The following is a 27,815-nucleotide window of genomic DNA, read 5'->3' on the forward strand; positions in this document are numbered from 1 at the left end:
CTATCCTCCCCCCCCACCCCAAGATGTCATGTATTCTGATTGCCCCTTTCCCCAGTCTGCCCTCCCTTCTATCACTCCACTCCACCCCTATCCCGCCATCCCTTTTCCCCTTACTTCCTTTTAAAGCAAGATAGATTTGTGTACCCCACTGTCTGTATATCTTATTTCCCAGTTGCATGTAAAAACATTTTTTTTAACATTTGTTTTTAGAACTTTGAGTTCCAAATTCTCTCCCTTCTTCCCTCCCCTCCCACCCTCCTTGAGAAGGCAAGCAATTCAGTGTAGGTTATGCATGTATCGTTATGCAAAACACCTCCGTAATAGTCATGTTGTGAAAGACTGTATTTCCCTCCATCCTATCCTGTCCTCCTTCATTCAATTTTCTCCTTTGACCCTGACCCTTTTCGCTACCTCCTCTCCCAATCTCCCTTCTATCATCCCCCGCCTCCCCCTCCCCCCCAAAGAGCTCTGGTTCTGAAGTCAGAGACCTCAGATTCAAATCTCCCCTCTGATGTGCGACCATTCGCAAGCCCCCTAACCACCCAGAGCCTCTCTTCTGAATCTATGATCTATGAACAAAGTGTCAGTGATTGGATACTGCTATTGAACCTTCTTCTTCTTCTTAATAACCCATGCCCACCTGCCTATGCTATGTACATGCTAACTGTGTAGTACCTTCATTTCCCAGGGATACCCATGTTAAATGACCACTCCCATGGGTCATGTTGCAAGGACAGAGTCTGGCTGTTCTGGACTTACACAACAAACAATTGGGGAGGACAATGAGTCTCCTTTCTGATGTCATCCTGCAACAAATCATGAGTGGTTCAGTCCTGCCAGACCCAGAATTATATTTTTCAAAGAAATCACCCAACCATCACCCCGGGCCTGTGCGGAAGGTTTGGCAAATAAGGACTTGGCCACAAAGCAAAGGCCTTTGAGGTATTGCGTGCTCCTCTTTGAAGTGAGGCAGATAGAGGGAAGTAGGTGGTTCAGTTTGGAAAGAAAGTAGAGAGGCAGAATGTTTAGTATAAAAAGAACTGGATTAGGAATTAGGAAAAATGGGTGCTAAACCCAACTGCATCATTAGCCAGCTCTGTGGCCTTGAACAAGTTACTTTAACTTTTCTAGGCTTTTTTCTACATTTTTACCTTTCTGAGGTTTTTTTCTGATGCACGAGAGGGGTGGATAGACAACATGGTGCAGTGAAGAAAGAGGTGAATTTGAAGGAGATCTGTGTAATTGTGGGCCAGTCATTTAACCCCATGAGTCTTCTCGGTTTCCTCACTGGTAAAATAGGTAAATTGGATGAGATGACCCCTCACATCCCTTACAACTAATTCTATTCCAAAGTGTTTATAAGAAACTCCCTGAGAGGTAGAGTAGAATGACAAATACAGAGTTGGACTTCAGGTCAGGAAGACCTGAGTTCAAATCCTGACTGACATTTACTAGCTACAGGCAAATTACCTTTACTTTAGTCTCCTCAGCTGCAAAACAGGGATGTTTGCAGTACCTTCCTGGCAGGTTTGTGAGGCTCTGAGATAAATGCCAACTATTATTAAATGGAAGCCTTTTTGGAGCAGCTAGGTGTTGAAGTGGATAGAGCACTGGCCCCGAAGTCAGGAGGACCTAAGTTCAAATCCAGGCTCAGATACTTGCTGCCAGTGGCTGTGGTGCCGAAATGGCCAGAGATGGCCAAATGCTGCAGAGATTGAAAAGAAAACACAAAACATGGGCCAGGCGGAAGAGTAAAGAACAGCTCCATTTATTTAACTGAGGGACAGGGCTTATATACCTTTGCGGCAAGCAGAATTGACAAATCCACGTGCGAGGCATTTGCATAATGTATGACTTCCTCCTGTTTTGTTCTCCTGTAGCCATAAACAATATTGTGTTAATAGCCTACAGGTTGCATTTAGCACGTGTGTGCATGGGGGTGTATACATGTGTACAGAGGAAGCTTGAAGAGCCTTCATCCTGAGCAGCACATGTATGCCGAGGGAGGGATAGAGAGCCCACGTGCCGAGTTATCAGCCCAAGGGCAAGAACAGGCCTCTGGCCTGTATCTTACCCCAGAATGGACTTTCTCAGAGCTGGCCCTCTACAGATACTTACTAGTTGTTTGACCCTGGGTAAGTCACTTAACCCCAATTGCCTTAAAACAAATGAATAAATAAATAGAAGCCTTCTCATAAACTGGCCTGCACTTGATAAACTATAGAAAAGCAATTTCCAAGTCCCACATATCCAGTCTTCCTTTTCCAATCTTTCATTTTCAACTTTCAGTTAACATTCATAGAGTGTATGTCACACTGCAGACAGCTTTTTGTTTCTTCACTGAAGGTGATAGATATATATACCTAGAAAGTGGAAAGAGAAACAGAGTTTTAAGGGGTTAAATCTTTTTATCAAAAAAAAATCTCCGTATAATACAAAGATTTTTAAACTCTAATAAATGACTTAGCTGTTTCAGAACAATATGCAACATACCCAAAAGTTCAATACAACAAAAGAACTCAGACAGTCCCTTAGGGTTTGTTGGAAATCATTTAACCACTATTCCCTCTTAAGTGTAGTGGGAGAGGTAGGAATATAACATTTATATGTAGGGATAGGGACTTGGACTAGTAATTTCATTGAAATAAAGACCTCCAGGGATGCCTATCACTTAGGAAATGGCTGAACAAGTTGTGGTATATGATTGTGATAAAATACTGTGCTATAAGAAGTGATAAGCTCAATGACCTTAGAAAAAACATGGAAAGACTTGATGAAATAATGAAGAGCAAAATGGGTATATGCAAGAGAATAACACCTATAGTTTTAAGAACAACTTTGAGAGAATAAGTCATTTTGACTATTATAAAAACCCAAATTAACAATAAAGGACATATGAAGAAAGATGCTATCTACATCCAGAGAAAGAAGTGATAAATAGAAGTATGCACAGAATAATTTTACATATATACTTATTTGTGTCTAATGGTAGCCATGGGGGGCGGGGAGAGAGGAGGGAAGAAAAAAAGAAAAAAAAGAAATTTACATGCTAATTTTATTACATATTTAAAAGGAATAGCAAGTTGTATATAATAGATTTGCAATTTCATGTACAATCATCTTTTTATTTTATTATGTTATGAAAATATTTGTTTTATCACATAAATTTAAAATAAAATTTAATTTAAAAAAAAGAACTCCCAGATAAGGAAACTCCCTCTACTATATGGCCTCACAACTCGGGTCAGAGCAAAGACCTAGGTTTGAGAATTTACAGAAGTTGGGAAGCTAGGGCAGATGCACCAAACAGGCAAAATCAAAAGCACACACACATGCTATATGGCAACACAGGCAGAGATGCAGTCACGCAGGGCCATGGTCACTCATGATAATAATAGCTAATGTTTATAAAGTGCTTACTATGTGCTTGTTGCTGTTCTGTTTGCCCTTTCTTCTCGAAGAGGACCATGACATCAGGGAAATGATAACATAACTTTTGGTTGACTTGGATTTGAGTGAAGGAGGGTTGTGCAAGGTCACCAGCCTCACTTTCTCTTCCAGAGCCATCTGGGTCCAGTGGCCAGTGGCCATTCATCTGGATGACTAGAGATGTCCCAGGATGCAATGGGCTGTGTTTGTCCTTCGTTTTCGAAGAGGACGGTGACATGATGACATGACTGCAGTTGACTTTGACTATGTGCTAGGCACTGTGCTAAGGACTTTGCTATTATTCTCTTAATTGCTCCTGCAACAACCCTGGGAAGTAGATACTATTACTACCCTCATTTTAAAGATGAAGGAACAGAGGTGGGCAGAGGTTAAAAGACTTGCCCAGGGCAAGTATCTGAGGCTGGATTTCTAAGCTGGGAAGTTTTATACCTTAAGGTTGTGAATGACAAATATGAAAGGGAGGATTCCGAATCAAACCTACATGTGGTAGGGAGATTTCCTAGGTCATTTATCAACACCATACTCAGGTGAGGGAGTTTCCTACTCAGGACCAGAAATTGAGTGAGGGTCTAAATCTGTAACTGGAGATACCAGAGCTGGGTGTCACTCAGCACACAGCTGTTGCAGTCAGCTGGGAGCCTCATTCAATGGGGAGCCACAATTGTTTACATGTTTGACATAGGGTCAGAAGGAGGCAGGATGGTGGAAAAGTACAGGCTGTCTGTCATTGCTTATATATTTATGGTCATTAGCATCACTTAGCCTAAATGACTCCATATTGGAGTCTTATCACTTGTAATTACTACATCAGACAATATATTTCAAAAAAGACAATTATCACAGCTGCCTGGAATGCTGAGAGTTTCCACGAGTCTGTCAGAGACTGGATTTGAACTCTGACCTTCCTAGCTCCAAAGCCAACTCTCTCCCTTCTAAGTCACTTTTTACAATTTACAAGGCAATTTTACATAGATTAGCCAGTTTGATCCTTACAACAACTTTTCAGGAGGTTGTCCAAATATGATTAATCCTCATTTTACCCACGTGAACACAGAGGTACAGAAAGGTTAATAACAGCTGGAAGGGGACAGGGCCAACGCTCAGACTCGGGACTTTTGCCCCTCAATTTTGTTTTCATAGGATGATGAATTGAGACTTTAAAGTCCATCAAATCCAACCCCCTTTCTTCCTACAACAACCAGTAATGTGAAATTTTATACCTTGTTGGGGGTACCTTTTTTTCACTTAGAACAGATCGTTTTCTTTGGTTTTCAATCACCTAAGTCCTTCCTTTCTTATTTCTAAGGTAAATGGAGGACTCCTTTTTCCTGGAGAAAACAGTGCCAAGAATGGAAAGAAAACAAAACTCCTTCCTTCTTTCCCTTTTTTCTTGCTTCCTGTCCCTTTCCTCATTCCTTCCTTCTTTCCTTCTCCTTCATCTCTCCTTCTCTTTGTCTCTCCCTCTCTCTGTGTCTCTGTCTCTGTTTCTCTCTGTCTCTTTCTATGTGTCTGTTTGTCTTTCTGTCTCTGTCCCTCTTTCCCTCTGCCTCCCCTTTCTTGGGGCTATTTTCTGCTTCCAAAAAGGAGTCCTCACATCATCCACCATTCCCCCCCTCTTCCCCCGCTTATCTCAAATCCTACTGAGTATTGTTTTGGCAACAAATCAGTCCAAATTCATGTTTGCTGAATAACATGTGTTGGTTCAGAGTTAGTGCTGATCAGCTCTGTTACACAGTCCACAAGGGATACTCTTCAGGGGAGCCGAACAAATGGGAGTGGAGAAAAAAAATTCTCTGTAACTCCCACTGAAGCCCTACCTGGGCTAGACCCTCTACAGGAAGTCAGCAGATGGAAGAGGGAGGTGAATTTCAAGAGCAGAGCAGGGTTTATGGTTCCAGATGGGTACCTGGTCAGTAAGAGAGCCTGAAAACAGGCTATTTGTTAGGCAAGTCAAGCAAAGAAGAAGCAGCCACCTGGTGTTTTTATAATGGGGCATTCGTCTACCCAGGAGATAAGGGAGCTGAGTTCTGGCTTCTAATCCTTAATTAGATCAGCCCCCAGGGACTATATGGAATGCAAACTCATTTAGCTATGGAAATAGAAAACAAGCTAGGAACTGGAGGAGACCATGATTCTAGAGGTTCTTAAACTGGGCTCTGTGAATTTGGTTTTTATAACAAATATTTGATAACTATTTCAATATCATTGTTTTTCTTTGTAATCCTATATATTTTTATGCATTTACAAGCATTTGTGTTCACCACACACACAAAAAGTTAAGAACCCCTGCAGAAGTATTCTAAGGATAGCTTCATTTTCGGGGGGGCAGTAAGGTGGATAAAGCGCCAGGCCTAGAGCCAGGAAGATATGACTTCAAATCCAGCCTCAGACACTTACTAGTGGTGTGACCCTAGCCAAGTCACTTAACCCTGTTTGTCTCAGTTTCCTCATCAGTAAAAGTAGGAGAAGGAAATAACAAACCACTCCAGTATCTTTGCCAAGAAAACCCCAAACAATCAGGAAAAGTTGGACTTGACTGAAGAAGACTACACAACAAAAGCCTTCTCATTTTACAGATAAGGAAACTGAGGCCCAGAATGGTTAAGTGATTTGCACAAATTCACAAAACTAGGATTAGAACCCAGATCTCCTGACTCCCAGATCAATGATGCTTTCAAGTTAGATTATGTTACAAATCGTCACTTTGAGGTTGTCTCTGGGCCATCATCTCTAATCTTTCCACCTAAGAATGGAGACTTGCTAACTTCCATGTCCTCAAGTGTGTCCCTTCCCCAAACCCTGGACTACAGCATGTTTTTATTTAGTCCCCAGTACTTAGCATAGGGCCCGGCACTTAATACGTGCTGAATAAAAGACCCGTTTATCTATCTGTCTTTTTGTCTACCTACCAATCAGTCCATTCATGTTAGCAGCATTGGTGGGAAGGAATATTGTGTGATGCTTTTGAATAATTTGGGGTTTGGCAGTTTCATTTTGCTAAATAATATGGAGAGGCAGCATCTAATAGATAGAGATCCAGTTTTCTAGCCAAGAAAGATATGGATTCAAGTCCTTTCTTGGATACATCCTAGGCGGATCATTTAAACTGTCAAATCCCCCAGGCAATTCTATAAAACAGAAGAATTACAGGTGAAAAGAACACAGGTGAAAAAAGGCCCAGTAAAGCAAGAATTCTTAACCTAGTATCTGTGAACTTTAAAAATATATAAATAATATAATATAATAAAAAAGCATTTTTATATTTTCTAATATTTCAATATGATTGATTTCCTATGTTAATCTTATACATTCTATTTTGTGAATTTAAAAAAAAATTATTCTGGAAAAGGGTCCATAGCTTCACCAGACTACAAAATGGGTCCATTACATTAAAAGAGTTAAGAGTTCATTCTTTTGAGGGAATTGTTCCCACACCAAAGAACAACTGATGAATATTTGAGTGGAAGCTTTTCATTTTTAATCTAATCAAATTTACACAGCTAGGTTCGGCCTAGGTTCAGTAGCCCACTGATCTTGGTCAATGATTCCTTCGGTAGTGAGCCTGAAGCAGGCCCTAACACCAAGTCAGTCTTCTCTTCGCCTGTTCCCCACCAGTAAGCCTCTGGACAGAGGTGAAAGAGAAAAGTACAAGCAAATGACGTACAGACCACGGGTCCAGTTCCAGGTGAGATTCTAGAGCTCACTATGTATAGCAGCCTTGCACAACTTGGCAGTAGGTAGGGGCCAAAATTAAAACAGGCTAAACTTCTTTGTGCTGCAGATAGGTTTTTAGCAGCTCACTTTCCAAATAAAGGTAACTAAAGACAGGCTGACCAAGGTTGGTTGCCTCGGGTCACAGGACAAACAGAAGAGAATGCTCAATGGCAATGGACCGCCAAATTACACGAAGTTACGTGATGGGCACAATAGTGATTAGTGGAAGGCTGGTCAAGTGGGGCATGGACAAAGCACTTGTGATGTCTTTAGTTCCTTTTACATCTACATTTTTCTCAGGCCTCTGGAAATCCTTTGGCAGGCCTCATGTTGTGCAGGTCCGATGTAAAAAAATGGTGGGATGAGGCTAAAACTTCAGCTTGTATTTCAAAGATGAGACAACTTAACTCAAAGAAAATACAAGTTCTGATCACAGTTCAAGAAAACATTTCCGACTATATATTCATGAATTCTGACTTTGTATCCCTAATACTGAGCACAGAAACAGGCACGTAAGAGGTATTTGTTGATTGGTGGATGAAATGAGAAAGAAATGGGGGAAGCACTTAAAGGGATCAACGTGATTTCAGAAGGACTGCTCCATGATTTTTAAACACAAAATAGGGAACAATGGAAACAGGGTCACATAAACAAAGGCAAATATGAAAAGGTGACAAGGACCCATAAGAACTGCCTCTTTTTACATTATATTCCAGGAAAGAAACACAAGAAAGGGATAACGCCAGTGCTTAGGGCAGACACAAGAGAGAAAGAATTTAATTCATTCTTTACTACATCTACCCTCTACATAAGAATACACTTCAGACTGGAAAAAATAGGATACCCATGGGTGGCAAGCCTATCAAGTGAGAAATAAAGGCAAAGATAGAAGAGACAGAAATGAGAAACAATGTTTAGTTTCTCTTGAGTTCAAGTTTCTGGTACCAGGTGAACTATACCCCAGAATAATAATAGCAAATAATAACTGGTAAATAAATATATATGTGTGTGTGTATGTACATATACACATATGTGTGTATGTACATATACACATATGTGTGTATATGTAAGGGTTTATATACATACACACACACACACACACACAAATACACAGAGCATAGTAAATAGAGAACTGGTCTCAAAGCCAGGAAGGCACAGATTCAAGCCACACCTCTGACACATACTGGCTATGTGTGCAATTGGCCAATTCAATTAAACCACTCAATGATCTAGCCAATTATCTAAGACAATAAATTGCAGAGAAGGTATTTGCATGGGTAAGAGGAGTTTCCTCATCCCCAATTAATGTAACTAAGAAGATGTTCTACATACCTTTAGCAAGTGAGAACATGTCTTTAACTGAGTTATGTAATCATCAAAGGTGCACTTAGGTGTGAACAGTTCCTACTGAATCAATCAACCAAAAGTCTAAACCAGGTACAGATTTAATAAAATCCGATGAGCCCACATAGAAACTATCTTGTGTTTAGTAGAAGAGAATCAGGCATTATACCCTGAAAGGCTTGGATAAAACAGTAAGCCATTTTTTTGGACATAAACAGGGTTAAGTGACTTGCCCAGGGCTATACAGCTAGTAGGTGTCTGAGACTGCATTTGAACTCAGGTCCTCCTAACTCCTGGATCAGTGCTCTATCTACCACCTAGCTACCCCAGTAAGCCATTTTAGAATCCACTACTCAAGTAGCAGACCATAATAGTAGTAGAGCGGCTGCAGCCGAACCCCAGAAAGGGACTCCCTTGGGGGAGGGGGAGAGATATGAGGGGAGACTTTCTGTCTCCTACCCACCCCAATTAGAGGGTGACCTTGTGAATTTTGAAAGACCTAAAGATTTAGACTTCCCGTCAACGTTAGTAGCAGTATCCCCAGAAGAGCACGGGGTAAAAGCAGCATCTTCCTCAGGAACCAAGGACAAGCTAGAAGAAAGGCAGTTTCAGGTGCTGACCCTCAGGATCCCTGAAGAGAGCTATAGCCACCAAAAAGGAACTTCATGAGGACTCCATAAAGGGAGAAAAGGACTTCCAGAAACCAGTAGCTATGTTACCTATTTGTCACATGTTCTGTCTCAGCCTGAGCCATTTTCCCCAGAGACCTTAGATGTACAAGTGGAGGATATGCCCCAGATTTTAGACAGGATCATTTCTATAACTGTTTTTTCTATACCATCTTAGTAAATACCTGTTCCAAAAAGCTAATTAACTCTGATTGGTTAATTGATAATCAGTGGGTAGCACACTGGATAGGGGCTTAGGAACAAAAATAAACTCCTCCACCTATGCTTGATCCCCCAGGGTTAGCCCTTAAACCGTCAGAGGAAAAATAATTAGTCGCCTTCTGGGAACTCAGATGGATATTTTGGATGATGGCTGGGAAGTAGCCACAGAGCTACATTCTCCTGGCACTTCCCCATACCAATGAAAATCAAAAGCCCACAGTACTTTACTTGTATAATCTCATTTTATCCTCACAACCCTGTGACATAGGTACACAAGTACTGGGCTGGGGAGAGGAATCTAACAAGATGGGAAACAACACTGCATAGTAAATATAGTGCTAGATTTGTAGTCAGAAGTCCTGGGTTGAAATCCCACCATTGACACTTAGTGGCCATATGACCATGGGTAAGTTATTTCACTTTTCTGTGCCTTAGTTTCCTCATCCATAAAACGTGCATAATAATATTTATAATGTATGCCTCATGGGGTTGTATAAGAGTCTAATGAAAAAATATATGTTGATCATTTTGTAAACGTCTGTTATTATTGCATGACTGCTGCTCACTGCTGGTGATCTCTGTGGAATAAAGGTCCAGAGTTGAGCAAAATGTTGTCTCAGTTCTCAAAAGAAGTGGATGAACCTGATTCTTCAAACTGATTATTAAGTGAATGATTTATAAGAACTTCAGAAAAAAAAAAGTGGTGATCACTAGGAACCAGAAGGGATTCCCTAAGAAGTAGTGCTAGACTAACATCATTTTCTTCTTTGATATGGTTATTAGACTGATAGATTGAGAATTTGTTGCTCATTTTCAGTCATTTTCAGTCATGTCTTAACTCTTCATGACCCCATTTGGGGTTTTCTTGGCAAAGATACTGGAGTGGTTTGCCATTTCCTTTTCCAGTTCCAGTTCCAGAAAACTGAGGCAAAGTTAAGTGACTTGCCCAGAGTCACACAGCTAGTAAGTGTCTGAGGCTAGATTTGAATTCAGGAAGATGAGTCCTCCTGAGTCCAGGCCTGGCACTCTATGCACTATGGCACCACCTAGCTACCCTAGATTGACAATACGTATAATCTATCTGGGTTTCAGCCACACCACACATTTGGCAGTCTCTAGATCTTGCAGACAAGATCTAAGCTCACCTCTGGCTACTTAGACATAATATTTAGGAGGGTCAAGTGTTCTACTATTTTTGCCAGTGGTCAAAGCAGAGGCAGAACAAGGGAAGGTGGTGTCTCTGTTCTTTTCATAGGGATTGTCTCTCTAATAACAAACTGCAAACCTCCAGATCATCCCATCCAGTTCTCCAATACTTTCCAAAGGTTAAGCTTCCCTGGAAAAGTACACTGTTTCATATCTACCTGTGATGGCATCTGATCTCTCTGCATCTCCATAGAGACTTTAATAGTGTTTATCTGGGATACCTTCCAAAAGTGCCTTGCAACAAGATCTTTCTATAAAATTAAATTATGTGAAACTAACGACTTTACTACATGCAAAGGAGGACAGAAATATTCTAGACAGCACAGAAAATAGATGAACAACTTGTCTCTGTCCCAGCTTTAAAATTATTAAAATGCTCGTGACACTGTGGAATATGAGTGGGCTACTTCAGCCATCTTTCTATATGGCATATGGTGATCCACATTGAAAAGTCAATAAAAACCAAAATGACCAAATGAACTATGCTGTACCCCCAAGGTGTATGAGTTATAAAGATATGGTTACAGTCACCTTCTCCCCTCATTACCTAAGAGTGAGGCTTTAATTATTAAAATTAGGATTTAATGATTTGCATATATTTTCATAGAAGCTAGCCATAGTCATTACTATTCTGATATTTTTATCCCCCAGCACAATTAGATGTAGTTGGGTCCTATCAGGACCAAAAGTAGCATAAAATTTGCAAATGTATGCAAAGCTGCCATGCTACAGACCCCCAACTTAAGATTTTTATTCTGTTTTCAGCCATTTAAAGGAAACACAGAGGTTTTCTAGTCACTTGAAAAAGAGTTTAAAAAAACTCACCTTTTCAGGTTTTCTTAATTGCTTGATGACAATGATGACCAAAGCTTTCATTCTCTCACCTTCTTCCAAGATGAAAGTTCACTCTCTAGCTCATCCATTCTCGTAGGGTAACCTATCGTTTCTATTTGTTGTTGTTGTTGAGTCACTTCAGTTGTGTCCAATTCTGTGACCCCATTTGGGGTCTTCTTGGCAAAGATATTGGCGTGGTTTATCATTTCCTTCTCCAGCTCACTTTACAGGTGAGGAAACTGAGGCAAATAGGGTTAAGTGACTTGTGCAGGGTCACACAGATAGTAACTGTTTGACTCCATTTGAACACCAGTCTTCCTGACTCCACGCCCGGCACTCCATCCTCTCTGCCGCGCAGCAGCCCATTTGATATAGTAAAGTCCATTATTTCTAATATGCTTGCACCCGATAGTCTCTAAAATGACATTTACATAAAATCATGGAATTTAGAGTTGGAAGGGACCTTAGAAATCCTCTAACCCAATACTCCGTTTTTACAGATGAGGAAACTCAGTTTCCGAATAAGTATATAACTTATCCAAGGGCACACATCAGATAATAAGTAGCAAAGAAGGGACATAACTCAAGACTTACCGTACCAAAGACAGTGTTCTTTACACTACACCATACTACCTCATGTTAACACTATAGACAGTTCACTAATTAAATCAGGTTGATTTTCACAGGTTGATATTCACAAAGGTAACTTTTTTTCATGAGATTTGTTTCAAAACTGCCAACTCCAACCCACACAAACAATCAAGCCTTTCCATGCTTATTCATGCTGAATTAAACTGCTATATAACCCAACACCTCCAAAGTTGCTGTTTCCATGTATTTTCTTTAGACTTAAGCAATCTCTCTCTCAAAAAACAAAAACAAACAAAAAACCTAATGGATCTATGATAGACTTGTGGATGCAGAATCATGGAATCATACAATTTTAAAGCCAAAAATGACCTGAGATGTAGTCTAACCTCATGATGTTCTATAGATAAAGTAACTGGAGTCCAGAAATATTGAATTATTTGGGCAAGGTTGCATGACTAGTAAGTGACAAGGCTCAAACTAAAACCCAGTTCTTCTGACTCCTTGGCCAGTACTCTTTCAACTAAATCACACTACCTCTCTCTCCTACCCCAACCCCACAAGTCAGGTAACATTAGTTTGGTTAGGTTTGGTTTGGTGACTTTAAGGAGAAACAAAACAAGATGGGGAAAAACTCTCAAACTGAAGAAATGTTGCAGCCAGTTACAACAGCCTCAAAGCTTTGTAATAGCTCCATTTCACACCAGAATTCCTAAAATTTCTCAACCCTATATGATGCAAAGGTTATAACCTTTCCACAAAGTCCTCCTATTTTTTCTCTTTCTCTGTCATTTATCTGTATATCTTGCTTGTGTTTCTGTCTCACTCTCGCAGCTGTCTATCTCCCTCCTTATCTGTCTCACTCTCTGTCTGGCTCCCTCCCCCACTTGTCTGTCTCTGTCTGTCTTCCTCCCTCCCTCTGTCTCTGTTCCTGTCTGTCTGTCTGTCTGTCACACACACATACACAAGTTTCTCTTAAGAACACCAAGAAGCAAAAAATACGAGTTGTTCTCTTGAAGCAACTCAGAGCAACTAGTTTCACTGAGGCTAATTCCTTCTAAAAGTAATGATTTGTAATCTATGCATTAGTCTTCTATCAGAAGTTGGCATACAGCTCTTTTCAGCCAACATTGGTTATGGCATCATTTATCAAATAAACGACTCAACCAAAAACTGTGTGTGACACATACAGATTTATCCTCAAATTTAAAGTATGTAATTCATCACCATTACAAATTTCAAAATTTAAAGAATAAAGGATATTTATAATCATGTTTTTCATTTTCAAAGCACTATATAAATAACAGAGACCAGTGCTTTCACTGGTACAAAGAACTGCCAGCTAGGAGTTCTTGCCAAGCCAGAGTACCACCTTCTCTGCAGCTTAAGAGTCCTACTTGCCAAGACAGCGCTTCTTAAACTGTCGGTCTCAACCCCATATGGGGTCATGAAAAATATGGTAAGAGTAAAATGTTTCAGAACATACAATGAACAAAAATTAATTCAAAATCAAATGTGTAATGAATTCAAGGTCTTCCTGGGCAGTACTTGCCAGTGTTGCATTGGGCAACTTCACTGCAGCCTTGGTTATGAACACAAAGCATGTGCACTTTGCACTGCACATGCCCTCAGGCCAGGCAACATCAGCAAACGCTGCCAAAACTCAAAAAGGAGTCAAGAGTGGATAAAGTTTAAGAAGCCCTGGCCTAGAACACAGAGTGTTTATAACTTACCCAGGGTCAGTCATATTTCTCTGAGGTGGGATTTGAACTCAGGTCTTCTTGGTTCTAATACCAGCTCATTCTCCACTATACTACACTGCCTCACTACATGATTTACAGAATTTATTTGATTTTCATGACATCTCCTGTGGGATGAGTCAAGAAAGAATTATTCCTTCAAAGACAGAAAACTGAAATGGAGAAAGGCTAGTAAGTTGCCCAAGGTCCCATAGCTAATAAAGTAACTGGCTTACCTAGATTTTCTGACCCTAAGTCCAGAGTTCTTAAATTTTTTTTAAATTTATTTTATTTTCAATTCACAGAACAAAACAAACATTCCCATAACACAGGACAATAAAAAAGATGATTGCACATGAAACTGCATTAAATTTAACATAACTTTAAGATGCATTCTGGCCTTTCATCTGTCAGGTTGTTTGATTCTCCATTGGATACAAAGTTTTGTATGGAGTGCTATGGGGAAAAAAGAGAAGCTCCTCCCCTTCCTCCCCTCTCCCAGCCATGCAAATGAGAAGCCAAGAAAGAAATAGCTCTGTGCACACAACATAATCCTGCTGATTTACATACATTTAATTTAATACAAATTAACATAGTGGAAAAATGGTTGGGACCAAAGAGAAAGCAATTCCTATAGAAGGGTGCTCACACCAGAGTAGGGACTCCTTTTTCTGTTGTATTATTTTAACACAGTGTATAACGAGTAATAATTATTCATGGTCTTCAAAATCAGCTATATTGTCACCCAAGCTTGACTTCCTATAAAGTTCTACATACATTTTAATATTTCAAATACCTTACAAAAACACCCTTTACCTCCAGAGTTATGCCCTGGAGGACTTAACATGTTAATGCCCAGAACTCCTACCTTTGGGCCCTAAGGGGCTGACTATGGTTGCCTCAGCGGCCCACTAAATCTAGGTTCTTTCTCCAGCTATGCTTCACTTAATGCCCCAGACTTCTCCACACCAACCACCCCAGTCCTTCCCCTCCATTTCCAGTCCCGGAACCATAATGAAATCAATCCTGCCATTGTTCCTGGAAAGGGTGTGTCAATCCACATTCTCCTAGGACTCCATTTAGCATACCTGTAACTTTCTTAAACCAAATAGTCTTCACTGGCCACCACTATGATTTGTGTGTTGTATTCCACTAGTAGAATGTAAGTTCACTGAGAGGGGGTGCTATCTTTACTTTTTATTGTATCCTCAATGTTTAGCATAGTAATTGGGGCATAGTAGGCACTTATGGGATGCTTTTTAATTCATTCATCTACTATTTATGCCTAGAAACTATTCCAATTAGGAAAACTAGATGACCATGACAAAATAATATGAAGAGATTTTTTTAATGATACACCAAAGCACTCTGCCAACAAATTTTTTTTAAAATTGTAAAGTACAACTCTAGACTTAAATGAAAAATCTGCTCATTTGAAATGTTTTTACATTCAGATATTCCAGGATACAACAATGGTAACATTTATGAGGCAGCTTATTAATACTTCAATAGATAAAGTTCCTTTTCAAAATGACAAGCCATGAATTTAATGTTAAGATAGTAATATTAATCCCCAACGGCTGATATCTCTCCCTTGTAGACGACAATGTTTTTGTCAGTTTCATGCACTTTGACTTTATAAAGGACTCCTACAGGAAGAACTTTCTGAAGATTTTCCCAGATATATACAGCTACATTTTCTGTTGTGCTGTGGATAGAGATAAAGATTTTACAGGGTCAATATGAAAATGATTAGCAAAGTCTCACACCTCAGAAATAAACGTTCTTGTTGTTTAAATGTTATATTCTCAAGCAAACTTTAGTATTTAAACTAACAACCAGATACAGTAAATTATTTACTGAGCAGACTACCCCAAACAGAGGATGCCTCTCTAAAATCAAATCTTTGGGAAGGAAATACATATGTATGGGTATTTAATTATATGAAATTATCCCACAAAAATGACCCATTTAGGAGAAATTATTTTTCAAAGTAAATAACCAATATTTCTCACTAAATATCATATACAGGTTGTCCCAAAAGTCTTCGTGCAGCTTTAAGTTTAAAAGCTCTTAATTAAGGCTTTGGGGACACCAAGAGAACCCTCAGAATACCAAGCATTGGGCTTAAAAACACCAAAAGATATTTTTTAATTCAAAATATTCAGACATGCACTAAGATGCATGCTGTCATGTATCACACTATTATATCTACCAATCAAATCACACTATCATATCAAAGACAGCATACTATTTTAAAGTAAAGAATTTTAAAATTCCACACACATATCTGATACAGTTACAGCTGCCAGCCTCTGTACTACAGACTGTACTATAGAATTAAAGTCTTAGCAGCCCTAGGTGAATACAGAAGGGAAGGTCAGCTGTGGAATGAGCAAGAAGGGTGTTCCTGCACCCGAGGTCCTCTGGGGGAAGGAGGAGGGACTGTCTCCGCCCCGGCAAGAAGAGAAGAAGCAGACTAGGGCCTTGGCCTACACTAGCAAACAAATGGCAATGTTTTCAGTTTCTCAAAATCCTTTTAATGTATTTTGTACAGTAGTATGTACATTTGTATGTATATTGGTGTGGCATTCAAGCAATAGTGAAAGAAAAACTGAGAAAGCCAAATAAAATATATCCATTAAATTAAGCCAACTCTTCCAAACCCAGAAACTTTGGAGAAGTAGGCTTGGTCTGATGCCATTTTTATAGAGACCCTTATTAGCCACTTTTCTGCTGGTCATATGTTTTTGGATGTGATGTTGCCACATCAAGTGATAGGGACAGAGAACAAAGGAAATATGCTTTGGGGAAAAAAAATTCCATTAGAAGTCTCATTGGCCACTGATGGTCTCTGAACATGGCAGCATTGAGACAAACATAACCTCTCCTCCCTTCCCTTCCCCAGTCTCCCAGCACCCTCCCACCTTCCTTTACCACCTTCATTCAACACCTCCAACAGAGCTTTGACAAGAAGTTTCAGCACTTCGAACATGTACACTTCCTTTCATCTTCCCTCTCTCATCCTCAGCTTCAGCTCAGATCTAGCCTCTCTGGGGACTCTTGGCTAAGGGTGCCACTTTTCTACCATACGTGGACCAATTAATAGCCCCCCACCAACTGGCCATTTCAGAGCTAGAGAAGACCAGACACCATAACTTGGAGAGCTTTTTACCATCTACAAAGCCATGAGCAGTAAGGCTCAATTTATCTGAACGCAGAAACCAAAGCACAAGCTCCAGGAAGAGGGGGGCTTACAGCCAAAAACCCCTTCCTGCTACTCATTAAATGGATGCTTGGACATTAAATCCTTTTCTAAGGATCTTCTTCCCTTTTTTTCTTGTAGCAACAGCAACAGCAGGGCCAACCATCAACCCAAGCTCTTCCCACTTGAGCGAGTAAAGGCCCCAGAGAAAGCTATGGCTACTCTTTCTGCCTTTGGTGATAGAGAAACAAGTTTTAGGATATGCCTATGATGCCAACACCACTATTATTAGTTACACTCAGGTCTTATACAAGCCACATTAGGGGGAGTGGGACTGGGCAGAAGGTGAGACTTCAGTCTATTTGAATCAATATGAAAATTCATTCTCATTTTATTATCTTTTATGAGACAAAAGTGGGAGCCAGCACCTACCTCACAACATCTGCAAAGAAAGGTACATCCTGGTCCAGGTTCTTATGATCAAGGGGTTTCATAATTGCCTCCTGGAGCCAAAATAGAATAGAAAAAAAAAGAATGGCTCCATTTGTGATTCAGATTTGGATGGGCACTGCTTGTGCTTTTTAGACTTTGGCCCTGTTACTTGGAGTTTGGGCTCCTGTGTGCTATGACTCCATCCAACCAAAACTCCAGGCAGCTTAATGCTATTAGTGGAAAATAGGACCTCCTTCTCCACACTGATGAGTTGTTCTTCATGTGTAAAGACCAAATGGCAAAACCACAATGAGAAACCCACAATTACTGTCCAATAACGAACATATACCAGTCTTCATATCAGAGTGGAAATACATACATTAGAACTTTCCTATAATGTGACTCAAGGCAATTGAGAACATCAGATAACAATTCTTGCATGATCTCCAAGAGGGTTTAAATTTCAAATAACACCTCATCATAACTCTTATCTATCAGTGCCACAACCAGGCATCAGAAGCTAGCAAAAGGACATGCAACCAGAGTACTGAGGTTTTTTAAGAGTTATTTTTTAAGAGCGGCTTAATTACAAAGTTAGTTCAACATTTGTTAAGAATCAATTTAATTATCTTGAGCCTAGAAGAAAAAATATTTTATAAATGCAAACTAGATTATTTCCAAGTGCTCAAACACATTCATGTCATTTTTCTTCCTTTTTCATTATCCAAAGCTGTTAATTGTCCTTTTTTCTAATATTAGTACCCACTTTCAGCTACCCTAAAGAGCCTTGGTATCAAGGAAACAATCATTTTTAGAATCTCAAGAGGCACCATGGTGCGTGCAGTAAAAAGAACATTAGCCTTAAAGTTGGGCAGACCCAGATTCCAATCTGCCTCTGCGACTTACAAGCTGGGTGATTGTGGGCAAGTCTGCTAACACCACTAAGCCTGTCTCCTCATCTGCTATAAGAGGATAATAATATTTGTCATACTGAGCTCACTATGTTGTGGTAGAATTAAATGAGGCAATGTTTGCAAAGTACTTTGTAAACCTTAGAACATTATATAGAAGTCAGCTATTATTAGCACGAATTATGGTTTCAATAAATTGAAAGGATTGTCCTATATGGGTAGTAAGAAAATAAATGTTTTCTCTACCAAGAAGAATGATTGGGGTGCTAGAGGAGGAAAAACCACAGAAAATGGCTAACAGCGTGCTAATGCTAGAAATAAGACAAGAGTACCTTGATACCCCTGAAAAGTTCAAGTCTTCAGATTCTGATAACTACATCTCTGGATATGAAAAGAAAAGAGAGATGTGAAGGTGGAATCACTTTCAGAATGGCACAGGACAGGACAGGTGGTATAGAAGGGGAGAAGGCCAAATATTGTCTTGATTTCCCCAAAATGGCAGAAAATAGAATCTAAAAACTAAAGAACTGTGAGCTCGACATCTACTGGTAAGAGTCAAGAATGTATCATTTAAGGGGATGGTATGCAAACACTTAGAGTATAAAGCAGTGATCATGAAGACATAGCATGGCTTTATCAGTAACAGGATATGCCACCAAAAGCCATTCCCAAATAAATATTCAAAGGATATATACAAACAGCTCCCAAAAGAATTACAAACTATTAATAACTATGTGAAATACTGCTTCAAATCACTACAAACAAGAGAAATATACAAATCAAAACAACTCAGGTTTCACCTCAGACTCAGCCTGGCAAAAACAACAAAAGATAGAAATAGGCCATGTTGGAGGGAGATTATGAAAAGATGGGCAAACTAACATACTTTTGGTGTAGCTGTGGATTGATCCAACTATTCTGGAAAGTAATTTGGAATTGTGCAAAGAAAGGGACTAAAATCATGATAACCTTTGGCCCAGAGGTCCCACACTGTTGGGCATATGCTCCAAGGAGGTCAATGATTTAAAAAAGAAAGGCCCCATACACACAGCAGAGCTTTGTATAGGAGGGAAGAATATGAAACAAAGCAGATGCCCATTAGCTGGAGAATGGATAAACAAGTTAAAACACAAAAATGGAACGGATGGCTGCTATGCTAAAAAGAAGTATGGGAAGGCTAATGTAAACTAGTGAAAAGTCAAATAAGCTGGACTAGGAAAGCAATATGCACAGTGACTACAACAAAACAATTGAAGCGATGCTGTGAAATTACAACAACCAACCTTGCTACAAAAGGAGATTTATGAGAGGGGATATCTCCCACTTTTTTGCAGAGTTGGGGATTATGGAGGCAAAATATTACATACATCAGATCTTTTCAATGAGCTGATTAGTTTGACTAAGCTAAGGTAGGATTTTTTTTTTTGATTCTTCATATAACGTACTGGCTGAAAGAGGGGAAGACATATTAGGAAAAATAAGTGATGTAAAAACAAAAGATAAATAAAAATTCAGAAAAAAAGGCCCCACTAGGCTAACCTCATCTCATTTTCTAAGAGAGTTACTATCCTGACAGATCAAGGGAAAGCTATGTACATAGTTGGCCTAGCTTTGAGCAAAGCATTTGACAAAATCTCTCACACTATTCTTGTGGACAAGAAGGAGTGACGTTTGCTAGTTAATAGCACAACTAGGTGGATTTGGAGCTTATTGAATGGACACAAAAGATAGTCATTAACGGTTCAATGTCAATATGGCCCAGGGATCAGTACTTGGTATCGTGCTATTTCATATTTTAATCAAGGACTTCAATAAAAACACAAGCGACATGATTATCAAGTTTGCAGATAACACTTAGGAGAGCTAGCGTACATGTTGGATGACAGTTGGCATCCAGAAAATTCTCAACAAGTTAGAATTTTGTGTTATAGCTAATCAGATAAAACCTGATAGAAATAAATATAAATTTTTCAGTTTGATTAAAAAAAATCAGCTTTATAAGTGCGACATGGGAGAGGCATGGCTAGATAATAGTTCACCTGAAAAAAAAAAGACGTGAAAGTTTTAGTGGACAGAAAGTTCAATACAAGTCAAAAGAGTGATACGGCAGCCAAAAAAGCCAATCTGCCCTTGGGCATGAAGGGAGCTCTAGTGTATAGGACTAAGCAAGTAACAGTGGGGATGCATTCTGCCCTGGTCAGACAGTGTGTGGAATATCACGTTCAGCTCTGAGTGTGACATTCATGAAGTGCACTGACTCACTTGAGAGCACCCAAGAGACCAGGAGGATGGTGGCAGGCCTCAAGATTAGGCCATATGCAGATGAGTTGAAAGAACTGTGGATATTAAATACAGAGAAAAGACAGGGCTGTCCTGTCTGTGCAAGAGGGATTATACCACTTCTGCAGGAGCAATGGTAGGAAGTTGAAAAGAGACAAATGCAGACTTAAGGGGAAAACAAATCCCTTTGAACCCATGAGAGTTGTTCAAAAGTAGAATGGGCTGCCTCAAGAGGTAGTGAACTCCCTTCCCTAGAGGTCTTTAAGCAAAGCTGGATGAGCACTTTTCAGGGATGTTGTGGAGGAGATTTTTGTTCCAATAAAAGCTGGTCTTGGATGGTCCCTATGACTCAGAGATTCAATGACTTTTAGGCCCAGGACAATGTCTACCTCCTCCAGAAAGCCTTTTCTTAACTACTGTACCCCACACAGATCTGTTCTTTCTCTGAATCTGCAGCACCTCGACCTTTCAGTTTACGCTTTAACATGCTGATCTGCATCTCTTGCATTGTTTGGCTCTTTACATATACATGTCTTGTCTCCCAAGTCAGTAAGCAGTCCGAAGGCAGGGGCTCTGAGATACACTTCTCTAATCCCCCACAGTGCAAATGCTCAATGAGTATCTGTTGTTTAAGTCATAGCGGGGGAAAGCTAACATATAGAGAATTAAATGTAGTGCAATGCTACTGCCTTTTAGAATTGGCTTCAGAAAAAGTACTTAGTAACCAACCACTGGATACATCGAAGATCCTTAGGGACATACTAGGATTTGAGGAAAATACAGAAATAGAAGTAGTTCCTGCCCAGGAATCAACGTGAGGCAATTCAGTGCTAAATTTTGCAGTAACATTTGTAGACTGAAGGAGCCCACAGAATGGTAAGATCTACGAGGGCAGGAGTAGAACAGCAGCTTTCACAAACACAATCGGTTTTAGGATGAGGAGAATTTAAACAGGTAAAGCAGGGAAGTAAGGTGTAGTTCAAGAAAGGGAAACAACACAAACAGCTCTCTTGATCACCGTACAATATTTCTGATTGGTTTCCATTCCACGAATCATTCAAGCAGCAATAAAACAGGCAGCAGTGAGGCCAGAGGTAAAAAAAGAGAGCCTCCCAGGGTCCACAGCAAAAACAATACTAGAGGCAGAAGTTTGTAGGACAAGGCCTTTGAAAATCTGGGTTTGAGGACCTGAATTTCAAACATGCACCACTGAGCTATACAGTACTGAGTATTATTACCTCCATATAGTCTTTCAGATCTGTCAGATTCACAACCATTCCTGTAACAGGATCAATCTAAGGGATAAACAAAGTTAAAAGTTAGATTTGGACAACTTATTATAATTAGCCCTTAGGAAATGAAGAAAGTCAGCATAAAGCACAGAGAACAGGCCAAAATATTTCCACAAATGCTTCCCCATAGACTCATTTCCAAGACAATCACAGTACTACTTGTGGTATAATATTAGAGTCAAATCCTCAGTTTGAAGAAGAGTTCTTTGGAAGTGGAATAATTAGGAAAAGCAGCAATTCACTAGATACAAAAAGACTACCATAAACAATACTGAAGGAAATATATTTTAAGCATAGGATGCACAATGCCAAGAGTCCACCACATAAGCTGGAAAAGGCCTAAGCAAGCTGCACAAACCACAAAGACAAAGAAATATTTTCTGCACATACCTCTCCATGTACTGTCACCACAACTATGGGGGGGAAAACAAAATAACAAAAACAGACATGACTTTAAACAAGCTAACATATGAGCACAGATTGGCAACATAAGCTGTAGTAGACAGGGAACCTTCTAATATTTTCAAACAAAACAACTACTCAATTTTGAAGCCATTTACCTTATCATCAAATCCCACCTAAACTGAGACAGTAAAGCCAAAGCCAGGGAAGGTATGTTGTAGTTTGGCAGGAAAACTACCAGAACTGGTGTCCAATTCTGAGCAACACCTGTCTGAGTAAGGTCACACAGCAAATTAAGCACACTCAATGACTTAAATTCTTAGTAGAAACAAAAGAGGAATATGAATCTCTCTTCCTCATTCACATGAATACACACATAAGCTGACAGCAATAATTTGAGGAAAAGCAGGTGCTTTTATAAAGTAAGGGGTAATTTAGGAGAAAACTGCTTCACAAATGGATGTTTATCTGAAGGTAGGCGAATTGTTTATAGATCAGCACTTGGAAGCATCTGTTAAGTCTTAATAGAATAAACTCTGAAGTACGGAACTCCAAAGAATCTGTGATTTGATTCTATCAGAGTAGAAAATTCCCTCCACCCATAGTGTAGGGATCAAACACCTGACAATAACTTCATAAATAAGTCCTAGGAAGTTGGCTGGAACTTGGAGATTAAGGGACGTGGCCATGGTCACACAGCTAAGGAGGAGTTTGAAAACAGGTTTTCTTTACTCTAATGACTTCACTTTATCCACCATATACCATGCCTGGCTGACTCTTCCAAGAGGCAACTCTCAATTATACAAACATAAATTACTCTTTGTGGATTATCACAGGTAAACGTTTAAACCCAGCAGTGTCCCTACTAGGCAGCATGCTCCTTACCTCCTTCCCTCAGTATGTACTTAAGGGAATATAAATTCATTTTAATGTTATCCTTGGCCAGACCTAGTTAGATGGATATATACTGCCACCAAAAAAAAATCTTATTATGAATTCCTAAGCCAAACAATAATGATTTTTAATTACCTATTATTTTGGACTAGCTGTAACATTGCTCCACTCCATTAGAGCAGATAATTGAGAGTATTTTTCTTCTCCTGCTCTTATGAATACTTCAAAACTACTAAAATCTATTTAGCTAAGGGAGAGAGATTTTACATTTGAGGTAATTTAGCGTCTCCTTTTTGTCTAAAATCATGAGAACTTAAGCTCACAATTTAGTTTTTTTACTTATTAAGTCCACAATGACAGACATACACTTAACACTCAGATTCAGAGAATGTTAGACCTGGAAGGGACCTTAAAGATCATTGTAGTCCAACTCTGCCATTTTACAAATATGGAAACAGAAACTGAGAGAGAGTAACTTGCCCAAGGTAATTGGCAGAGCTGGGTCCAGACTAGAACACAAATCTCCTGACTCCTAAACCACTGTTTTTTCTGCAAGATCAGGTGCTCTACCCCCTCATCCCTGTGAAATGACTAAAATTCCAATGCTCCCTTTCTTACCTTTGTAGTTATGCCCATGACCATTGGGATTATTACATTTCCCAAAGAGCTTCAGATTCTTTTCATCACTGAGAGATTTGCTGCCAAAGGAGAAAAGAAGAAACCATGGTATACAAATAATACATGCAAACCCCTTACGTGCTTTAAAAAAAATTCTATCCTTTGAAAATCAGTCAGTATTTGCTCAAGTACCCCAACAAGGGCTCTCACATGTCAGATTCCTTTCTTTCTTTTTTTTGATTATAAGACTTCTTGTGATTACTATCATCCCAGATCACAACACTGTACCATTGAGGTTAGTGATTCACAAGTCCTTAAATTCACCCACATTAAGGTCACATAGACCCCTAAAAGTGACTGACTAATGCCCATTTCTATCTATTGTGATTCATTCCAAACTGTGAACTCCAGCATTCTCTCTGAATCACACAAACTAGCTACACATTCTTTAAAGTTTCTCTTTTTATTATATCCCAGTTTTATCTAAATGTAATAATTCCTTCCCTCAACCAGTCAGACAGTAAGTCAACAAACATTTATTAAGCATGTATTATTTGGAGAGCACTGTGCTAAGACCATGGAGATACAAAGAAAGGTGAAACAATCCCTGCTCTCAAGGAAGCTCACAGCCTAATGGGGGAGACAACAGGCAAACAGTTATGCACATACAAGATACTATACAGGATACATTGGGGATAATCAACAGAGGGAAGGCACTACTAGTATTAAGGGGGATTAGGAAAGGGCTTCCTGTAGAAGGTGGGATTTTAGCTGAAGGAGGCCCGATTTGAATGAGACCAAGGAAGCCAGGAAATGGGCAAGAAGGATGAGAGGACTGGGGGCGGGCAGGGGTTTAAGTCAATGAAAACACCCAGAATCTGGATATGGATTTTCTAGCATCAGAAACAGCAACAGTACTACTGGATCAAGAAAACTGGACAAGGTGACAGGTTATGGAGGGCTTTAAAAGCCAAACAGTGGATTTTATATTTGATATCTGACTCCGGAGGCAATCATTTACCCCTAGTTACAAACCCCTAGTTACGAACTGTCATTCATACTTCATTCTCGAAGAGGACCCATGACATTAGGAGGGTGATGTCTTTACTTGCAAGTGAACTGGATTTAAGTAAGGCAGAGCTATGCAAAGTCATCAGCCTCACTTTCTCCTCCAGAGTCATTGGAGTCCAGTGGCAAGACCTATGTCAAGATGACTGGTTGGTAATGGTCCAGCATACAGTAGGAGATCTTGGCCTTTTTAAGCTAAGGTCTTTTTACCAGTCTCAGTTTGTCTGAGGCAATGCCCATTCAGTGATTAAAGGCTAGATAAGAATCGAGACAAAAGATAGACTAGTTTGCCTTCACAAAAATGATCAAACTAGGAGGGGAAGACACTCAGAGTTTCTGGCCAGAAAAGAAACAATTGCTATTTACATTCACTGAGAGCCATCAAAAGCCAAACAATGAGCAAGACTTGGGATGAGACCTATTACTAGCCAATCACAGAAAGCTGGAGTGATTTGGGTTTAAAGATGTAGTCAAGTAGCTCCATTTGAATCATACTGGGCTTTTTCAAGGCCTGTTTTTTCAGATCTATATTTCAAGAAATCATAAATGAAAACTACATGAGAAAAAAAAAGTTAATTGTCTCAGCTTTTGTGGGGGAAAAAGATAGAATAAATAAACAGGGAAAAGCTGAGATGCTGGGACACTCCCCCCAGATCACTTAATTCAATGATCTTTTTGTATCCCCAGTGCTTAACACAATGCCTGGCACGTAGTAGGCACTTCATAAATGTTTATTGACTGGACTTCTAAACTTCTTATCATGTCTTCCCCACCTCAGACAGAAATGATTCAATAAGTGTCTCCAGTATATTACATTAACTAACAGTGGCATCACTTCTCTCCCTAGTTTCACCTATCTCTATTTCCATTTCTCCCCCAACTTAACGTGTGATAGCTCACAAATACTCGTTATTACACACCTACACCTGTTTCAACAATCCAGCTAGCAGCTGCTGTGGGGGTGTAAAACCAACAACAACAAGCTCACAGAATGCTGCAAGCTCAGGTTCTTTTGATCTGCTTCACTAAGGAAAGCAACATTAAGGTGTTAACAATCTCAATTTAATCCAGCATACAAATATCATTCACTTAGTTCAGGGGAAAAAAGTCAGCACCCTGAACTTCAGAGCAAAAGCAAATAAATTACAAACATCACCAGACAGACCTTGTCTGATTCAAATCTCAATGCATAGTTACCAGAGTTTAACAAAGTCCCAACATCGGGGTTTATAAACTGGAGGGCTCTACAGCTGCCCAGCACGACCTAGAGTGAGAGCCCTAAGCAAATAACTCTGTTTTCTCTTTTTATACAGTGTCAGACATTATCAAATGTCATCTGAGTGACCAGAACTTAGGCTTTTACTATTGGCTCTGGAATTAGCACCTCCCTTCATTGGCCCCACCTGGAGCCCCACCTTAGTTACCAATTCACACCCACATGGGCTTAGCACCTAATAGGGGTTTGGGGCCTGGGGTTTAGCACCTAGTAAGGCTCAATCAAAGACACCCAACTTAATTGATATTACAACACCCACACCTTATATATCCATCTTTTCTTCTTTTGTTGGTGAATCTAGCCCCTGCCTCACCTGTGGGGCCCACCCCAAAGGTCCTGTCCAGCCTGCCATGAAGTAGCCAAGTGACCTGCCCTTTTTCCCTTACTCCAGAGGTGATGGTGATGATATCATTTCTCTATTCAATAAACTCCAGTGGCTTTCTATTGCCTCCAGGAGCAAACACAAAACGCTCTGTTTGGCATTCAAAGCCCTTCATAACCTAGCTCCCTCCTACCTTTCCAGTCTTTCTATACTTTACTCCCCAGCAGGTAGTCTTTGAGCCAGCGACCCTGGCCTCCTGGCTGTTCCACAAACTAGACATTCCATCTCTCAGCTAAGGGCATTTTCTCTGTCCCCTAAGCCTGAAACACTCTCCCCACTCAGCTTCACTTCCAGGTTTCCTTTAAGTCCCAACAAAAATCCCACCTTCTATGGGAAGCCAACCCCTCTAAATTCCAGTGCGTTCCACTTTCATCGCCTATTTGTCCTGTAAATAGCCTGCTTTGTACATGTTTGTTTGTGGTCGCCCCTACCATATCGTTAGCTACTTGAGGGCAGGGGGGTGTCTTTTGCCTCTTTCGGTATCCCGAACACTTGGCACAGTGGCTGGCACATAGTAGGTGCTTAATGGATGCTTTATTGTATTATCAACAATAATACTAATAACAGGGTTCTTAACCTAGAGCTGGTGACTTTTTAAAAAATGTTTTTCTAACTATTTCAATTTAACAAGCTTTCTCCTTTGTAACCGTTGGTGCAGACGTTCCTGTCCCTGGATTCCTTCCTAGTCCTATGTGGGGGAAGATCCAAGGTTCCCTCCATCTCCTCTGCTCCAGCCCCTAGTCCCGTGGGGCTGATAGCCCCGCCTCCATATTGCCTATGCCCACCCATCCGGCCGAGCGACCAATCGCCGGTGCCTTGAGGACGAGGGCATGGCCAGTGGCCCCGCCCCCCACACTAACACGCCTGGCCCTTCCCCTGGTTCCCCCTGAACCGCAGGCTGCCTCCCCCAGCCCTTGGCCCCGCCCCCTTCACTCCCAAAACCTCCCTTCCCCCCTCACCTGTGGAGCCGATGGCTCGCGCTAAAGGTGACGCACCGCGAGACCCGCGCATAGCGACGTCCCGGGCGTGAGCCTGACGCGCTCATCATGTCGGGAGCCCGCGCGCCACAGACCTCCCCCGTTACCCCTGGGGAAGGTGGGCAGAGGAGAGGCGGCGCAGCAGCGCCGGGCCAGCTACAGTTCAGGGTCTCGCTTTCCGGAAGGCCCCGCCCGCGAATCGCAGCTCCGGGAAAGGCCGCCCTCTGCCGGCGTGGCGGAGCTCCCTGTAGGCGACCTGGGCGCTGGTCCAAGTCCAGCCTCGCCATGCCAGGAGGCCAAAGGTCAGCCAGGG

At 40.5% G+C, this 27,815-nt stretch overlaps 1 protein-coding gene across 1 annotated transcript; it reads right to left on the reverse strand.

The window, feature by feature from the left end:
- Positions 1 to 15,094: 15,094 nt before the first annotated feature.
- PTS (6-pyruvoyltetrahydropterin synthase) lies at positions 15,095 to 27,686 on the reverse strand. Its single transcript, XM_036744786.1, has 6 exons — positions 27,485 to 27,686; positions 23,800 to 23,879; positions 22,276 to 22,298; positions 21,832 to 21,888; positions 17,403 to 17,473; positions 15,095 to 15,473 (listed from the first exon to the last, which is right to left on the reverse strand). Exons 1-6 carry the CDS (start codon positions 27,571 to 27,573, stop codon positions 15,332 to 15,334), a joined length of 462 nt encoding a protein of 153 aa, XP_036600681.1. The 5' UTR covers positions 27,574 to 27,686; the 3' UTR covers positions 15,095 to 15,331.
- Positions 27,687 to 27,815: the final 129 nt, after the last annotated feature.

Source organism: Trichosurus vulpecula, chromosome 2 (assembly GCF_011100635.1).
Source record: "Trichosurus vulpecula isolate mTriVul1 chromosome 2, mTriVul1.pri, whole genome shotgun sequence".
Lineage (NCBI taxonomy): Eukaryota > Metazoa > Chordata > Mammalia > Diprotodontia > Phalangeridae > Trichosurus > Trichosurus vulpecula.